General features: G+C 38.9%; 1 protein-coding gene across 1 annotated transcript in view; it reads left to right on the top strand.

Moving 5' to 3' along the window:
• LOC144270092 (connector enhancer of kinase suppressor of ras 2-like) overlaps positions 1-19569 on the top strand; it is a 470860-nt gene that overhangs the window by 87961 nt on the left and 363330 nt on the right. Inside the window, exon 2 of the mRNA XM_077826316.1 lies at positions 6779-6942. Within this exon, the coding sequence (XP_077682442.1) occupies positions 6779-6942 (164 nt within the window). The remainder of the gene's footprint in view (positions 1-6778; positions 6943-19569) is intronic.

Raw genomic sequence — 19569 nt, 5'->3', positions numbered from 1 at the left:
CTCCAATGAGGTATCTGCAGTGGTCTGCGGGGTGCTGGTGGGGTCTTCGCCAGCACACACATCACTGTAAAAGTAGCAGGTCTTCAGCTTGGTATCAGATCAACTGTTGGCCCCCCGCCACAGTTCCTTCACTTTCACACGCTGCTGCTGTTGATGCCTGTTGTACCCCTTCCCCTGCATCCCCTGGGCAATCTTTTCGTAGGTGACCCTGTTTCTATGACTGGGCCATAGCCATGCCTGTGCAGCCTCTTCCTCCACAGGTCCAGGAGATCCAACATCTCCTGTCTACTCCAGGTAGGAGAATGTCTAAAGCTTGTAGTCAGCATGGTTGGTTGGGCAGTTGCACACAACAAAGGAGAGTTGCTAAATGTGCTCGCCAAGCTAGGCAATCAGGAAAAGGCATCAGAAAAACATGAGGGCTTTAAAGGAAGGGAATTCTTCCGGGCTGTGTAACCCTGGGCAATGGAGTTCAGAATTGTGACCAGAGCAATCATTGTCCGGTACTGTTGGACAGCTAGCTATTGGAGGACTGTTAGGGTCAATTCAGGACACGCAGTATCTATAGTTGCACTGTGTCGACCATAGTACATCAACCATGGCTTAGCACTGTTCAGGGAGGTGGTGTTACTGCGTCACTGCAATGGGGTGCTTATATGGGTAGGAGACAAATTTGACTGTAGACACATGCACAAATAAACTGACGCAAAGCAACATACGTCGACCTAACTTGGTTGAGTAGACCAGGCCAAATTTTCAGAGCATTTTTATGGATGGGGTTTTAACTTTTTCTTCTATTCAGTCCATTTTCTGAGACATCCCTTTAGTTTCATCAGGGTTTAATGCTCCTGAAATTCTGTTTCCAGTAAGTCTAAGCATCCTTATATCATATATAAAGATTTTCCAACACTCAAAATAGTCTTTTTAGGTTTAAAAACTCTAAGAACTATTTAACTTTAAAGAGTCCTCAGAGAACTTTGTTTTATTTTTAACAATTCTTGGAGAGGTGATTCTTGTCTTTCTGTGGATGGTAAGGAAACTGCTTATGTATTGCCAGATAACTAATTCATTTCCCCATTAAATGTCAATAATTTTATACACAAATGGCTCCTGGTATTGGTAACCAATCTAGCAAGGTTATTCGATTCCATGTTAGTACATAAGGCATCTTTTCATTTATATAACAATGATATTAGGAAGTTCTTATATTAGAAGCTTTGCATTTAGATAAGATTTGCAAATATACATCTCAAAAGAAGTCGGTGCCACCTTTTAAACACTTAGGGAATAAACAAAAGTTTTTTCCAAAATATTTCTCATGTATATGTATTTTTGTTAAATGAAGATTTTAGAATATTTATAAAAAATTACTTTCAGTTGGGAAATTTTTTAGCATCTTTTTGGTATGTTTACCAAAGACTCTTTTCTTGCAAAAGGGGTCAAAAAAGACCATTTTTACAACACAGTTTAATTACTTCTGATAACATCTCTATGTTCCTTTTTGTCCTAAACAAAACATCCTTACATTTTTTTTTTAAGTCAGGACTTCTTTCTAAAACTTAAATATTTTGTGAAGTTTGTCACTTGGGATAAAATCCTGTCTGTACCAACTGATCTCTTACACCAGCCTAGTGTGTCTTCAGTTTTTTGACAAGGCGATCATATTGGTTGCCTGCCCTTTGATCAACTGATTTTCATATTTATAATCTACAGTTTATAACATTTACAACTTGCAGTTAAAAATTCCTATCCAATATCTATACAAAGCACAGTTACAATAACTAATACTTATATACGCCTTTCAAAACAGCATAAAAGAAAATCATATATAATGTTAAAGCAAAGTAGAAGTTACAAACTGCATTTCAGAGCCTGCTAAACATTCTTTGGGGTAATAAATATAGTGTTATTTCCCTTTGACACTTGAAGTCTGTACCTAGATGACAAAAAAGCAAATTTCCTAGCAGTTTCTTTAAATTAGCCTGAACATTTCTTTTAACAAACATGTTATCTTCTAAGTATACTGTATATGAAAATACCTGTACCTCCTTTATTGAAGGCGCAAGCAAGTTTGTAATGACCTAATATTATCAGAATAAATAATAATTTTATGTAATAACCATTCTGGCATCAATACTGAGGTTTTCCACATAGCAAATTTATTTTCATTATTTCATGAATTTTGGACACCATACTATTTTCAGCCTTTGATTATGAACACTGGCTACACATATACAGACAATATAGCTGTCAGAGGGGACTGATCTGGAGGCCTTTTAGCATCAAAATATATTTTTTTATCTAAGATCTGAAAGATGGTCGATTCTTGACTACTTTGTTTTTGCACTTCAAAATAGTACGTGTGTTTCTAACTTTCCTGTTTCCTCACTCTGTAGTGTGAGTAGAGTCAATCACATATGGTTAAAATAATGTGACCACAACAGCATCCCAAGGCCAGAGGGCAAGGGGCTCCCTGGTATCTGGCAATGAATTTCAGCTGTCTTGACCAGTCTACACCAATTCATTGGTGTCATGATCTGTATTTAAAATGTGCCCTGTAATATATCACTGGAAAACTAATGACACACTGGTGATTAGTATCATTGTGAAATATACGTATTCATACTATATGTGGAGTTATAGATGGTCTCTTATAATGTTTTAAAGTATGTATTTGAAGTAGATAACAGGTTTGCCCAGCTCTTGAATACAAATGAAGCAGGTTTGACCAGTGACAGTGGGATTTTAGTTTACACAGAGGGTAAACAGAGCCATGAAAGCTCACAAGGTAGCTACAGAGTCAGTATGTCCAGATCACAAAGGAATGAGTATTTGCTTGTGTGACCAGCCTGGTCATCAGGCAGAGACAATGAAGGCATTAATACAAGCAGGGTAAACAAAGCCATCAGGAGAGCAAGTGGGGAAAGATGGCCACTTAACAATCTCTACTGGGGATGGAGACAGCACCCCCTGGAAGACTTCCTCTTGCAGCAGGCTCAATGAACTTTAGTTTTTGAAAAGCATTTCTCACAAAGAGGCCAGAGCTCTTGAGGTCACAGAAGGATGGGTCCTTCAGCCAACGGAGGTTGAAGTCTCTGGACATTGATTATAAGCAAGAAATCTGCTTACGTAAAGATTGTAATTGGCTGAAATTAACTTTTATTCTTAAAAGCGTATTCCTACTTTGTTTTGTTTGTAGCACTTTCTGACCTTTATTCCTGCTGCTTGGTATCACTTAACCTATAACCTTTGTTTAATAATCTTGTTTTACTTCTTACTATAAACCAATCCACTGCTTTGATTAGAATGACGTGCTAGTTAATTCCAGTGAGGTGGTAAGCTGTTGATGTACTGTTACTTTAAAGAAAACAGCAAACTTAATAATTTCTCTAAGTGTACCAGGAAAGGGCTGCTTTAGGGCAGATGGTTTTGGAGAAATATGGGACTGGGTATGTGTTTGGGGTCACCCGTGCGTAAGGTAATTGGGCGATAGAGACTAGAATGAGTCTGTTGTGTTATAGGCAGTTGTTGGGATCTGAGCATTGAATCAGAGCTGCAAAGCATGCAGGTTCTCAGGGGACTGCATGCTTGTTTACTGGCTGTTGGTGTCCGGGCTGTGAGCTACTGCAGCGGAACATTTAGGGCACCCAAGGTTATAGGGCAGGAGGTGCCACAAGTCCTCATTAGTCTGGACTGCACCTCAGAGTGTGACAAATAGACATAGAATCATAGAAGATTAGGGTTGGAAGAGACCTCAAGAGGTTATCTAGTCCAACCCCCTTCTCAAAGCAGGACCAACCCCAACTAAATCATGTTGCTTTGAAGATGACTTTTAGTGGAAGTTGTTGTCTCTTATTGGTAATTCAATAAATATAAGAATTTTGGGAAGTGTCTGCAGTCTGAGGTAGTTTGGATTAGGGTTTTTCATTTTAGGAAGAGCAGTAGCTCTTTCTTTTATTTATGGAAGAATCTCCAGGTATGTTTAACATGTAAGCCATACTACAATTGTCTGCATGCATGTATAGATTTCTGGCCTGATTTTTTTGAATTAATTTAGAAGGCCTGGTGTATAATCAGTCTTGCATGTGGACTTTGCAGATTCCTCTTGCTACAATGTGTCTGGATGAGGTCACATTTTTATTTGCTAATAAAATAGTACACTATGATCTGGTATGATACTGTATGTGAAACCACTGTATGTGGGGAAACAATGGAGAACATGAGCTGTTTTTGCTGAAAGGCGATATGGAGATGTAGATTTAAACTTCAGATTTCTGCTAATATTTTCAACAGAAGATCCCTCTAGATCATAACTTTTTTTGTAAATTCTGACCAAATGGTGATGTGATTTCAGGGGAAACGCCTCTTGGTAAGTCAACTTACCCTGATATTTGGTCATTCTTGGTATTATATCGCACCTTGCAACAATGTTTTATGCTAATAAGTATTGTCTATTAAGATACATGTGGTGCATGGTAAAAATCTGGAAATATGAACTAGAGTTTACTACATGCAATTAGAGCTATTGCTTGAAAGGGCCTGATTAAACAGCCTGATTAATAGACTAGTGGACAGTAATCAATTGCTGGAAGCATTTTAGGAGGTTCATAAAGAAGTGCATTCATCATTCTATTCAGCATGCCTGTGCTGCCACCAAGCAATGCATGTCTCTGGTTATCATTGCCAAACTGCATCTTCTGATTTCTAAAATAAAACCAATTGCTTAAAAGATGAGTTTGTTGTTTATGGAAAAAAGTGGCACCTAAAAAAATGATACCCAATAGCATGGTAGTTATAGTTTTGCATCCCTTTACACGATTACATCATGGAACTGAAGCCTCCTGTAACTTCTTCTTTATTTCTTTTATATTGTGTTAGTGAGAGAGTTCAAAGCATTTCTACAATGACAGATAATGACTCATATTTGTTACTTTGCTTTTTCAGCCACTATTTATGTATGTTTATTTTCTTACCTTCATATACTCCACCTTGATTTTCGTCAGTGCTTTTCCCCTTCTAGTTAGTTCACCCATGCTGGTAACACCATGCTTCTGTGGATTCTATAGGACCTGGAAGGTAATGTAGAGAGATACTTTGTCTTTCTTAGATGCCCAGGACCTGCTGGGGTTTTTTGTATTGGCAGGTTTGATGGGTTTTTACCCTGCCTGTTCCATTGTAGGAGGAAGGCATGAGAAGCAAACATCCATTCAACTTAATGGAGAGAACTATGGTAAACTCTGCTGGTTGAAATTGTTTTGTGGACTTTGCAGGGGAAAAAAAAGATTTGTCTAACATGGGGACAATGTAGGCCAATGGCAGTGTACCATTACATCTGGCCTAATTCTAAGTCCAGTCCTTGAGGCAACTCTGATATTTGAACTTTCACTAGATGAGAAATAGGTCTGATTTATATTCCAAGCATTTTACATATGCATTTTACATATACATACAGCTGTCCTGGCCTCAAATTTAAAGCACGTGTTGCTGTGAAACTGTTTTTGGAGGATTGAGAGGTATTTATGCTTAGATTCAGTTATTCATTTCTTGATGGTCTAGGCTTTAGAATACCATGGCTACTACTAAATCCATTACTCTTGCTAGATAAACTCTGAATTTGGAATAGAACATAATTCTAGGCACATATATTTTCTGAAGTATTTGTGTAATTAAAGAATCTAGGTCTTTGCCAAAGACCTTAACATTGAAGTGTTGCTATGGGAGTTCTGGTAAATGAGTCTGTTGAGCTTTAAAGCATTTCTGAACACAGCAGATAGTGACACTGTTGTATAGGCTGAATATGCATGATGGGGTTCTTCCTAACACCGTCTCAGGAACAGAAAGACAATTCAAGTGCAAACTCTATTAGAGAGCCTTAGAAAAGAGATCCCAGGAAGGATATGCTTCTGATTTGGCTTAGCCTTTGGATAGCCTGTTAAGGTCTCTGAAAGCCCACCTCCCAACAGCATTGCCTCCAAATGTTAAATGTTTTCTTTAATAGAATTATCATACTTGAAAATTATACTTCTGGGAGTAATGTAATAGAACTGGCAAATAATATTTTTTAATACTGTGATGTCATTATTGGTTTCCATTAGAATTTAAATTGTTGATTTTTATCCATGTACCCCAAGTGCCTTTAAGTGAAACTGTGACTCTCCCTGTGTGATACTGAGACAGAAGCAGTTAGCAGCAGCATTGAGCTGGAGCTCTGTTGGTTCATAAGAGAAAGAACTTCTGGCAAGGTGTCCTCCATAAAGGGCCCTCAGTTTTAGAAATGCTTTTCCATCATTTGGAAAAGAAATAACAGTTGGACCTTCAGGACATACTACATTGCCCATCTGCTTACTAAGACACAAGAGTCCTATAAAAGATGATGTTTCATGGAGGAAAGGAATAATTTCTGAGCTTAATTTTTTATTTGGTCATTTTCTTGTTTGTAAGTTAGGAGTAGCTGCTGGTTTTGCTTTTGATTTGATTGTAATTTTAATTTTGGGCTAAGGTGCCTATAGCCCACGATGGATATTTTTCAATTATATCTAAATCAAAATAAAAATGGTGGAAGTATTACTGGCTGAAAAAACATATTGGCATCTGGTATTCACCATGCTGTAGGGTCAATGACTCACCTTAGATTTATAAAGCATTTTCATCCTTAAAAATCCCAAAACTGTAGTGTTTCTCAGCACCAAAGGGAATTTGTACGTTGACTGAATTACAGATTTGACATTCTTGGCTATCATTTTCTGAACATGTTTTTGTTTTGTTTTGTTTTTTTAACTAGGCCTTGATGACTGCCTCCAGCAATACATTAAAAATTTTGAAAGGGAAAAAATCAATGGAGAACAGCTGTTGCACATCACTCATCAAGAACTTGAAGAACTGGGAGTCACTCGCATTGGACACCAAGAATTGATTTTAGAAGCAGTTGATCTGCTCTGTGCATTGGTAAGTAGGCTGTTTTTTGGGGACATTCCTTTTAATAATATAGGTTTATGCATCTCCTAACCAAAGCTCAGATAATGAAGGCTGCATCAAATACAGCACCTTCTCCAGTTCCTGCCTTACTTAAATATTATTCCTTATTACTTCAAAAAAGGATGTATTCACAAAAGCCTCTCTAAGTACAAATGAATTAATCATTTTCCTTCTGAAAACTTTAAAATTATTTTTAGTCTTTTTCCATAGATTGTCTTTGTCGTCTTCCTTTTAGCTTCTTGAGTGCTGTATTCATGTGCCATGCATGATCAGCACTGGCATCCTTATGGTCCTATGATTGTACGTCATGTATGCCCTCATGTTCCACTGAATTTTACCATAGTGCAGTAAACCATGTAGTTCCTGCATGTGCAAGGCATGCCAGCATTCAAGGAGTTAATGCAGAAAGTGCAGAGGCAGTGTTAATTAGACTGGAAGATGATTTTAAAATTAATTTTAAACAAGTTTTGCAAAAATCACAATAGACTTTACCCTAAACATTAAATACTGACACCGTGTGATCAGGTTACTAGCTTTGTAATAGCACAGTTTTATTGTGCAGAAGAGTCAAGTTTGGAAGCAAACTTATTTTTTGTCTGGTGAAAAGTTACTGAGTTACATACACCCTGTTCAAGTTGTCTGGGTGCCAGTAACGTACTGTCCTTTTTTTCCTCTTAAAATGCCTCCTACCCATTGATAAAATTAAATGCGATGGCACCAATCCTTAAAAAAAACCACCACTACCACCACCAAATGTTGTCTGAAGTTGTCCAGGTAAGGCTCAGAGGCAGAGGGACTTGGATACAAGAGAGTATAAATAGTAATTAAAAAGAGGGGGATGTTTTATATGTGAGGAATAGTATGGGAACCCAGGCTGCAAATTTTTGGCTGTGTAGCACCTCATGTACAGAAAACAGCTGTTTTTTTGATAGAAGTGTCACTTGGGTACTTATCAAAACTGGATGTGGTGGTGTAAAGCTGGAGCAAGGTATGTCAGTGCGAGATTTTGATGTAGTCTTGATGACAAGTGTCCTAGACATCTTGCTGACATTTTTCATTACAGTAAAGACTGTATTCCATTTAATAGGTGATTCTGGCACAATTGGATGGTGCTATTAAAATATTTTCATTAGGGCTATGAAACGATTAAAAAAATAATCAGGATTAATTGTAGTTTTAATTGCACTGTTAATAATAGAATACCATTTTATTTAATTTTTGGGGTGTTTTCTACATTTTCAAATATATTGATTTCAACTACAACATAGAATACAAAGTGTACAGTGCTCACTTTATATTATTATCTGTATTACAAATATTTGCACTGTAAAAAAGAAAAGAAACAGTATTTTTCAATTTACCTCATAGTACTGTAGTGCAATCATTTTTATCATGAAAGTGCAACTTACAAATGTATAATTATTTTTTTTAAATAACTGCACTAAAAAAAAAAAAAGTTAAACTTTAGAGCCTACAAGTCCACTCAATCCTACTTCTTGTTCAGCCAGTCACTAAGACAAACAAGTTTGTTTACATTTACAGGACACAGAAAGTATTAGAATTTCTCCATGTTGTTTCCATCTTAGATATCATTTCAAGGGACAAACATAAATGTTTGACTGATTGGATGCCTAAGTGCCTGTGATTACAATCTAGTTGAATTATCTGCAAGCATAATATAGTTCCAACCAGTAATATTAGTTTTATATATATATATATATATATATATATATATATATATATATATATATATATACACACACACATACACCCCTTTAAAATGAATTCTAAACAAAACTGAGTGTGAGAAAAAATGTAAACATAAAAATATTAATGATAATTGAATTGTTTAAGAGTGCTTTCATTAGATGTCCAAAATCACATAATTCTTCAACTGTGTAAGAAAGCTTTTTCTGTTAAAAATAAATAGTTAAGAGGGAAAGTAGCAATTAAAAATAAAAAAACCACCCTCCATATATAACAAATCGAAAAATGGGGTGGTTGAGAGCAATGAGTACAAATCAGCAATTATAAAATACAGACAATTGGTAAGGGAAGCTAAAAGTGTCAATAAAAAATCAGTGGTGAGCAGGATTAAGGACAACAAGAAGAAATCCTTTAAATATATCAGGAAAAAGTGACATTCTAACAATGATATAGGTCTAATGTGTGCATTATGCAGAAGAGGCTCAATATTCAGTAAATATTTGTGTTCTGTATCGAGAAAGAAGCAATATGATCTATTGTCTTATAGTGATGAGGAAATACTTTAAAATCATTCTGATGGAATAGAAACAGTAACTTTACCAGCAGGAGTGTGAATTTGTGTGTGTGTGTTTGGGGGGGGGGGTAAGAAAACCTGGATTTGTGCTGGAAATGGCCCACCTTGATTTTCATACACATTGTAAGGAGAGTGGTCACTTTGGATAAGCTATTACCAGCAGGAGATTGAGTTTGTGTGTGTGTGTTCTTTTTGGGGGGGGAGGGGGGGATGAGAAAACCTGGATTTGTGCTGGAAATGGCCCACCTTGATTTACACATTGTAAAGAGAGTGGTCACTTTGGATGGGCTATTACCAGCAGGAGAGTGAGTTTGTGGGCGGGGGGGGGGGAGGGGGGGCGGAGGGTGAGAAAACCTGGATTTGTGCTGGAAATGGCCCAACTTGATTATCATACACATTGTAAAGAGAGTGGTCACTTTGGATAGGCTATTACCAGCAGGAGAGTAAGTTTGGGGGGGGGGAGGGGCGGAGGGTGAGAAAACCTGGATTTGTGCTGGAAATGGCCCAACTTGATTATCATACACATTGTAAGGAGAGTGATCACTTTAGATAAGCTATTACCAGCAGGAGAGTGGGGTGGGAGGAGGTATTGTTTCATGGTCTCTGTGTATATAATGTCTTCTACAGTTTCCATAGTATGCATCCGATGAAGTGAGCTGTAGCTCACGAAAGCTTATGCTCAAATAAATTGATTAGTCTCTAAGGTGCCACAAGTACTCCTTTTCTTTTTTTGAAGTTAAGGATTTTTAAATGTGGCAAGACCAGATAACTTGCACGCAAAAGTATTAAAGGAATTGGCCCAGGAGCTCTCTGAATCCATTAATATCATGTATTTGTTTTTGTTTGTTTAACAAATTTTGGAACACTGGGAAAATTCAAGTGAACCGAAAAAAACTAATGTTGTGCTAGAATATAAAAAGGATAAATGGGCCAGGATGACTATAGGCTGGTTAGCCTCTCAACTCTCCCAGGCAAAATCATGGAAAAGATAATATGGGATACCATCAGTAAAGAATTAAAGTATTGTAGCATAATTGATGCCATTCCCATGTGATTTTATGGAGAATAAGTCTTGTCAAACAGTATTATTTTTTTTTTGAGATTACATGTTCGGCTGATAAAAGTATTGATATAATATACTTAGCGTTCTATAAGACATGAACATCTGATTTAAAAAAAAACACCTAGAACTGTACAAAATCAGTGTTTTCCATATTAAATGGATTAAAAATTGCTTAACTGATAGATCTCAAAGTATTTTTAAATGGGTGATCATCATCATATTGTGGTGTTTCTTGTGGGGGTCCCACAGGGATCTGTTCTTGGCCCAATGCTATTCAGTAGTTTTATCAATGATCTTGAAGAAAATATAAAATTTGCAGATGGCGCGCACATTAGTTTTAAAAAAAGAGGGGGCTAAATAATGATGGGCATAATCAGTGATAAAGACTCATCTGGATCACCTGATTAGGTGGGCTCAATTGAATAACATGCTGGTCATACATCTAGGAAGAAAAAATATAGGCACGCTTACAAGAAAGGAGATGGTTTCCTGAAGTGCAGTGACAATTGTGATACAGCAAAGCCAGGGAGCAGTGGGAGAGTGGTAGAGGGGAGATATATAAGCCTTACGCTAATTAAAGCATGGTACCCTGTAGACTAGGGAGGGGTGCTACAGATTAATCGAAGCACCTGTAATCAATTAAGGCCTGGTCAGGAATCTAATAAAACCCGCCGCTTCAGGCAGACAGGAGTGCGAAGAAGGAGGGAGGACTGGAGTTTGGAGGTGTGTTGCTGAGACTTAAAAGACCAGAGGACTGAAGGAAGGGAGACCCTGCCCCAGCAGAGCAGGGAGACTCCCTCCCACAGCGTGAAGGACCAAGGGTAACCCTACTCAAGGGGGAAGAGGGTAAGAAACCCACAGGGTTTGAGAGGGGCTGGAGCTCAGAGTGAGGAGCAAACCCAGACCCCTTCTCTGCTTCCCTCCTCTACCAACTTCCTGGGACACTAGTGGGGCCCTTGGCACCCCAAGAGCAGGGGCAAGGGTTGGCTTCCTAGCCCCCCACACATACACCAAGAAAAGCGCAGAACCCACCATACCAACATCTGCCATTTTGCCACACAATGAAAATAACTTAGGGGGTAATAATGGATAACAAGCTGAACATAACCTCCCAGTGTGATGCTGTAGCTGAGGGCAAACATGATCTTTGGATGTGTAATCTAGTAGTAGTGAGGTGATATTACCACTCCATATAGCATCGGTGGGACCTTTACTGGAATACCATATCCAGTTCTGATGTCAACACTTCAAAAAAGATGTTGGAAAAATTGGATGGAGCTCAAGAAAGAGCTACAAGACTGACTTGAGGTCTGATAATAGTGAGAGACTTAAGAAACTCAATCTATTTAAAATGAGGAATCCTTGTGGCACCTTAGAGACTAACAAATGTATTTGGGCATAAGCTTTCGTGGGCTATAACCCACTTCATCAGATGCATGGAGTGAAAAATACAGTAGGCAGGTATAAATATACAGCACATAAAAAGATGGGAGTTCCATGGGAGAAAGAATCACACAAGGAGTAAGAGGTTCTATAATGCATCTCTCTGATGAGCCTCAATTCCCCAAGCTTAAACCCTCAGTAATTGTGTTGGCCTTACATGGTATCTTGATTGGCAAACAAAGCAGGTATAGCTACCAATCCTAGATAGAGAGTTATTTTCTTCTCTTCCCCTCCCAAGTATTTGGTCTATCAAATGTCCCCCAAAGCAGAGTCTTGGTTACCCTGAGTCCCTCTGGTTCATAAGTCCTTCAAAAGTCTATCAAAGCAGGGTCTTGGCTACCTTGAGACCCTCTGTCTTACAGCATCACAGACCTCTTCAGATGTTAATTGGGGAACTAACTAATTAACTCTGCTTAGCATATATACCTCTTGTTTTCAAAGGAGTCACATGACCCAGAATTATGCCCTGTAGGTGTTTCATCACTGTTTTTTCTAATTAATATTTTAGATGCGACTGCAAAACAGAAACCAAAGATCAATCAGTGTTTATCCTCTCATCAATCATTCACTTGAGCTCTTAGTGTGGTGTCATCCAAAAGGGTCATTTTGACCCAGGTAAGCCTGTGCCAAGCTCACAGATAATGTGTTTTTGCATTTTCTTTACTTGGTGATCTGGTCATTGGCTGATATGTTCCGAAGTTTCATATTGAAACACACACATGGATAGAGTCTCAATTAACCATTCAAGTGCAATCTCAGCACACTCAGTAAATTTCCATATCAACTACCTGATACTAGAATCATAGAATCATAGACTTTAAGGTCAGAAGGGACCATTATGATCGTCTAGTCTGAGCTCCTGCACAATGCTGTAACAAACCTCTAACCTATATCTGAGGTATTGAAGTCATCAAATTGTGGTTTAAAGACTTTGAGGTGCAGAGAATCTTCCAGCAAGTGACCCATGCCCCACACCGCAGAGGAAGGCGAAAAACCCACAGGGCCTCTGCCAATCTGCCCCGGAGGAAAATTCCTTCCCGACCCCAAATATGGTGATCAGCTAAACCCTGAGCATGTGGGCAAGACTCACCAGCCAGCCACCAAGGAAAGAATTCTCTGTAGTAATTCAGATCCCACCCCATCTAACATCCCATCACAGGCCATTGGGCATATCTACCACTAATAGTTGAAGATCGATTAATTGCCAAATTATCCCATCATATCATCCCTTCCATAAGTTTATTAAGCTTAGTCTTGAAGTGAGATATGTCTTTTGCCCCCACTGCTCCCCTTGGAAGGCTGTTCCAGAATTTCACTCCTCCTCCTTTGTCTAATTTCAAGTCTAAACTTCCTGATGGCTAGTTTATATACATTTGTTCATGTGTCCACATTGGTACTGAGCTTAAATAACTCTTCTCCCTCCGTGGTATTTATCCTTCTGATATATTTATAGAGAGCAATCATATCTCCTCTCAGCTTTCTTTTGGTTAGGCTAAACAAGCCAAGCTCTTTGAGTCTCCTTTCATAAAACAGGTTTTCCATTCCTCGGATCATCTTAGTAGCCCTTCTCTGTTCCAGTTTGAATTCATCTTTCTTAAACATGGGAGACCAGAACTGCACACAATATTCCAGATGAGGTCTCACCAGTTCATTGTATAAGGATACTAACACCTCCTTATCTCTACTGGAAATACCTTGACTGATGCATCCCAAGACCACATTAGCTTTTTTTCACGGCCATATCACATTGGCGGCTCATAGTCATCCTGTGATCAACCAATACTCCGAGATCCTTCTCCTCCTCTGTTACTTCTAAGTGATGTGTCCCCAGTTTATAACAAAAATTCTTGTTATTAATCCCTAAATGCATGACCTTGTACTTTTCACTATTAAATTTCATCCTATTACTATTACTCCAGTTTACAAGGTCATCCAGATCTTCCTGTATGATATCCCAGTCCTTCTCTGTATTGGCAATACCTTCTAGCTTCGTGTCATCCACAAACTTTATTAGCATGTTCCCGCTTTTTGTGTCAAGATCAATTATAAAAAGATTGGTCCCAAAACCGATCCCTGAGGAACTCCACTAGTAACCTCCTTCCAGCCTGACAGTTCACCTTTCAGTGTGACCCGTTGAAGTCTCCCCTTTAACCAGTTCCTTATCCACCTTTCAGTTTTCATATTGATCCCCATCTTTTCCAATTTAGCTAATAATTCCCCATGTGCAACTGTATCTGAAATTGAGATAAATTAGATTCACTGCGTTTCCTTTGTCTAAAAAATCTGTTACCTTTTCAAAGAAGGAGATCAGGTTGGTTTGACATGATCTACCTTTTGTAAAACCATTATTGTATTTTTGTCCCAATTACCATTGACCTCAATGTCCTTACCTACTTTCTCCTTCAAAATTTTTTCCAAGACCTTGCATACTACAGATGTCAAACTAACAGGCCTGTCGTTACCTGGATCACTTCATTTTTCTTTTTTAAAAATAGGAACTATGTTAGCAATTCTCCAGTCATACAGTACAACCCCTGAGTTTACAGATTCATTAAAATTTTTGCTAATGGGCTTGCAATTTCATGTGCCAGTTCCTTTAATATTCTTGGATGAAGATTATCTGGGCTCCCTGATTTAGTCCCATTAAGCTGTTCAAGTTTGGCTTCTACCTTGGATGTGGTAATATCTACATCCATATCCTCTTTCCCATTTGTCATCCTGCCATTATCCCTAAGCTCCACATTGGCCTCATTAAAGACTGAGGCAAAATATTTGTTTAGATATTGGGCCATGCCTAGCTTATCCTTAACCTCCACTCCATCCTCAGTGTTTAGCGGTCCCACTTCTTCCTTCTTTGTTTTCTTCTTATTTATATGGCTATAGAACCTTTTACTATTGGTTTTAATTCCCTATGCAAGGTCCAACTCAACATGGCTTTTGGCCTTTCTCACTTTATTCCCTACATGTTCTGACCTCAATAAGGTAGCTTTCCTTGCTAATCCCTCCCATCTTCCACTCCTTGTAGGCTTTCTGCTTTTTCTTAGTCACCTCTCTAAGGTGCTTGCTTATCCAGCTTGGTCTACAACTCCTCCCTATGAATTTTTTCCCCTTTCTTGGGATCCAGGCTTCTGATAGTTTCTGCAACTTTGACTTGAAGTAATTCCAGGCCTCCTCCACCTTTAGATCCACAAGTTCCTCAGTCCAATCCAGTTCCCTAACTAATTTCCTTAATTTTTTAAAGTTAGCTCTTTTGAAATAAAAAACCCTAGTCACAGATCTATTTTTGTTTATGCTTCCATTTAGTTTGAACTGAATTAGCTCATGATCGCTCGAACCAAGGTTGTCCCCTACAACCATTTCTTCTATGAGGTACTCACTGCTCACCAAAATCAAATCTAAAATGGCATCCCCTCTTGTTGGTTCAGCAACTACTTGGTGAAGGAATCCATCAGCTATTGCATCCAGGAAAATCTGAGCCCTGTTATTATTACTAACACTTGTCCTCCAGTCTATATCTGGGAAGTCTCCCATGATCACACAATTCCCATTAGTATTTACTTCATTAAAAACATTAAAGAGGTCTCTATCCATATCCAGATCGGATCCCGGATCCCAGAATCCTCTAGTAAATTCAGATGTACCAAGCCATACCAAACTCATGTTCACCACATTCATTCGTAACAATCACAGTAATTCATAATAATTTGGCACTGTCCCAACAGAGGACATTCATAATCTTAAAGTTAAAGTGTGATCCACTCTGACTCTGAAAGGTCTACTGTTCAGCTTTATTCATTTGAAAATATTTTCTGGTGACTGCCTGTACATGTATACTGACAAACTCCTGGATAAGGAAATGTCATTTTGTTTCTTCACATCATGTTTCATAAGGAGATGTTTTGTCTAGGTAGGTCACAGAGAGATTTAACTGATTTTTTCCCATGTGTCAGAAAAGAGTCAGCAATACCCTTGAATTCAGTCAATAGAAAGTAACATTTCTGTTCCCTCTTTATATCTTAATGTAAGAAAGGGAAATAGCTTTTAAATGATTTAATGAATTTTCTTACTAAAATTCATCCAAGCAGCCATATGAATGAAAAACTTGTACTGTGAAACACATTAAAATGTTGATGCTTAACAGTCCATGAGCTTCAGAAGCCAAAAGCCTCCATTATACACACAGAAATTAATACAAAACTTACACGTTAGGAGACAGATCACCAGTTAGCTGCAGCTATGACAATTTACATTAGTTGAGGATCTGCCTCTAGAAGTTTGGTCACCCGGATACCTAATATCTTCATCCTTCTCCAACAGGAATTTATTGTATTGCTAAAGTTTTAATATTCAGAATTTCAGTTTGGAATTGTGTATTTTGTCTTCCTTCATAACGCAAATGTAATTTTGATTTTGCTAAAGTGGATTTTATTTATTCTAACACATCCTCCCTCTTTAACTCTATAATTTTACGGTGAGAGTGTGATTTTTTTTTTTAAGTGATGGACAAACCTGAAAAGATGTAGTCAGATGAGTATCCCGATGTTTCTCCACTATTTTAATCAATCATGTCTGAGCCCTTTTAGTTGAGAAGTCAGGTCAAAACTATTCTGAGAAATAACCGCTTGTGCTTCCTTTTACTACTTCTGCTTAAAGCCAAAGCTAGGAAACAGGCAGGAGAAAATGACAGTTCAATAAGCCGCCGCAAACACCAGGAACATTTAGCTTTCTCACTCCTGCTTAAACAAAAAGTATATGGGGCCTGGAACAATTAAAATATCCCCCCTTTCTCCCAGACTCAGATGTGGGTGGGATGTATGGGCCAACAGGGAAAAGAAAACCCATGTCTCCTTTAAACTGTTCACACCACTCCCCACCTTGTGGGCATTCAGTGCACTTGTGGTCTTGTGGGGCTGGCTCTCTAGGCTGATTGGTGGGACAAAAGGGTGTAGCAAAGCCTTTTGGCCCCTGTACACTTAATGGAATTATTTATAACCCTTTCTCCAGCCCTGGGCACCATTCTGCACAGGAAGAAAAGCTTCCCCCTCAGGATTAAGAATGGACCTGGTCTTTTGGGCTTTGCTCTTGGCATTGTGCTAGTTGCCTTTTGACGCCAGGAAATAATTTTTCCTCACTACCAGATTGGCCTAGACACTGTGGCATTTTGGCCTTACTTTTAGGGTCCTGATGGGTAAATTAGGTTGTCAAGTTCACTTTTTTCACAACTTGGTTGATGCCCAGTACAGGTAATCAATCAATAAGTGTCCAGTTACATGAAAAAACTGGAATTGGAAGCAGATCAGAGGATGACATCTCCTGAAGAAGGTGGGAATGGGGTTGGTGCCCCTAATGATTGGTACAGTGGAAAGACAACCTCCTCTTCCTTATCCATTACCACTCTGATGAGGCAGGGTGGTGGGATTTCAGAAATGGTGCTGAAACCAGGAGGAACACATTGCAATAGGATGGACCTGCACTGTATGAATTATTGGCAGATAGTTGCCAGATGTGTTGCTTAATAAAATTGATGCCTAATTAAACCACACTCTTGATGTCTTGTCTTTTTTTCATGCAGTGTGTCCAGGACAAATTCAAATACCCTTATTAGGAGAGTTGGCAGTATATGCTATGCATACTACCACATGACAGTCACAAAGTTTTCACTTCATAAATTGTTATCTGAACCTACTAGATTTCACTGCTAGTAGTATTATTTCCAAGTATTTTATATCATGTAGTCTGTAGTGCATTTTGTAACTCACATATAAAAGGTATTAAATGTGAACAAGAGATTTTACTCAATAAGAGGCTTCTATTATGAGTTATGGGGCAATCTTTAATTCTAATGAACAACTACTGATATGAATTTTTGCCATTCAAGAATGTTATGGGAATGATAGAAAAATGCTTACATAGTCTCTACTGACTTGCCAAATGCCTTTGCTACAATTTACCATCCTTGTTTATTGTAGCTTTTGAGAAATTGTGAATGGTTGGATCAGATGGCCAGCATTGTCTGACAAGTCCATTAACGTACAGTTGGGCAAGTCTGTGCAAACTGAAGAGTCTGATTCTTTCAGCATTGCAAATTGTATTAAGCAAGGGGTGCATCATCCTCCAATCTCTATTTGGCCTTTTCTTTACAGACTTATTATATTAAACAACTTGTAACCTGCCCTTGGGTGGAAAGGTTAGATTTTTCTCATACAAACTCTCTCATGCAGACAAGAGACATTAATCAATGAAGCCGTTGGAAGCTTTTATTAAAGAATTGCTCTTTGCAGATGACTGTGAACTTCTAGCCCACTTAGAGCAAGATAATTACATCTCATTTTGCTGCTATCTCTGTAAATTTTGGCTTGAAAATTAACATTTCAAAAACCGAAGTTATGTACTAACTAGCATCAAACCTTATGTTAAACCATATATCAGAATTAATAGTACAGTGCTCAGCATAGTGACAAAAGTTAATCACCATGGAAATGTCTGCACAAACAGTGTTCTAATAGCTAAAAAGCTAGCTTTGTAATATGCACCTGCTTTTTGAACATGTGTGAAAGCAACATGACACCTTCATATAAAGATCAAATTGCATAGTGCAGCAATACTCTCCCATACTACGATAGAACTGAGACGTGGGCTTGGTGTAGATTTAATGTTAAAAGTGTTGTACATCTTCTGTATGAGGCATCATGTGTATACAGTAACAAACGGGTAGCATTAGAAATGTATTTTGGGTTTTGCACTAGGTGCATGAAGCAAATTAGCATATATTACACTAAACTCTTTTAGTGACCAGGTCTCACAACTCTTTTGGGATCAGAAGGCGTTTGGGCCTGGTCCAGTGTCACCTATTTGGGAAGTATTTCTGAACCAGACAAGTAGTTTCAAAGAACCGGAGGGAGAATGAAAGGCCACCTGCTATACCACATAAAGTTGTGAGGGAGAGTTAAATTCCAACTATATCTCCTAATTAGATCTTTTGGGATGCTGATGTTCTTCCTCAGCCTATGAAATTGGGAAACTGGAAAGTAGCAGGGTACCTAATTAAATCTCGATGTGTAACACACAGGCCAAATGTGTTCTTCTATTAGGTAGTCCATAGAGAGCAGTGGTTCCCAAACTTTAACAGCCCGTGAACCCCTTTCACTAAATTGTGAAATCTCGTGAACCTCCTCCTAAAAATGAATATTTCCAGGGATTTAAGTTTAAATTTCCTCTGCACTCCGTGGGGCTCCTGCTGCTGGACCCCATTGACCGCCGCAGTCAACTGAGCTCCACTGAGCTCGGGCTGCAGGTCCCGCTGACCGCCAGGGCTCAGGCTGCCAGCCTCAACTGCCCTGCCCTGCTCTCCCTGGGGTTCAGGCTACCAGCCCCGCGTGGAGTGCTAGGGTTTGTGTGGCCGGCTCCCCCGCTGACGGGGGCAGGGCTCAGGCTGCCAGCCCCAACGGCCCTGCCCCGCTTTCCCTGGGGCTCGGGCTGTCTGCCCTGCAACTGGGTCCCACCTGCTGTCTCCAATGGCCGGCATCCTCTGGCTGCCATTAGTGAAATTTTTCTGGCGAACCCCCTGTAACGTTCTGCAAACCCCTGTTTGGGAACCACTGATATAGAGGAAAAGAGCCTACTGCTGCTACCAACTAAAAGAGGTAATCTTGTAGATAAAGCAATAATCCTGTGCTTTTAGTACTGAAGGTCCAAATTAAATTATTGCTGGCATCTTCTGGGGAACTTCTCCTTAGCCTCACTGGTGCTTGTTTTGAAACCATATAAGATATGGGTAGCAGCAGCCCACATTACTGGAACCCTATTGAAG

Source organism: Eretmochelys imbricata, chromosome 9 (genome assembly GCF_965152235.1).
Source record: "Eretmochelys imbricata isolate rEreImb1 chromosome 9, rEreImb1.hap1, whole genome shotgun sequence".
NCBI lineage: Eukaryota > Metazoa > Chordata > Testudines > Cheloniidae > Eretmochelys > Eretmochelys imbricata.
The sequence above is the reverse complement of the archived record's forward strand: the minus strand, read 5'-3'. Positions and strand labels throughout refer to the sequence as shown.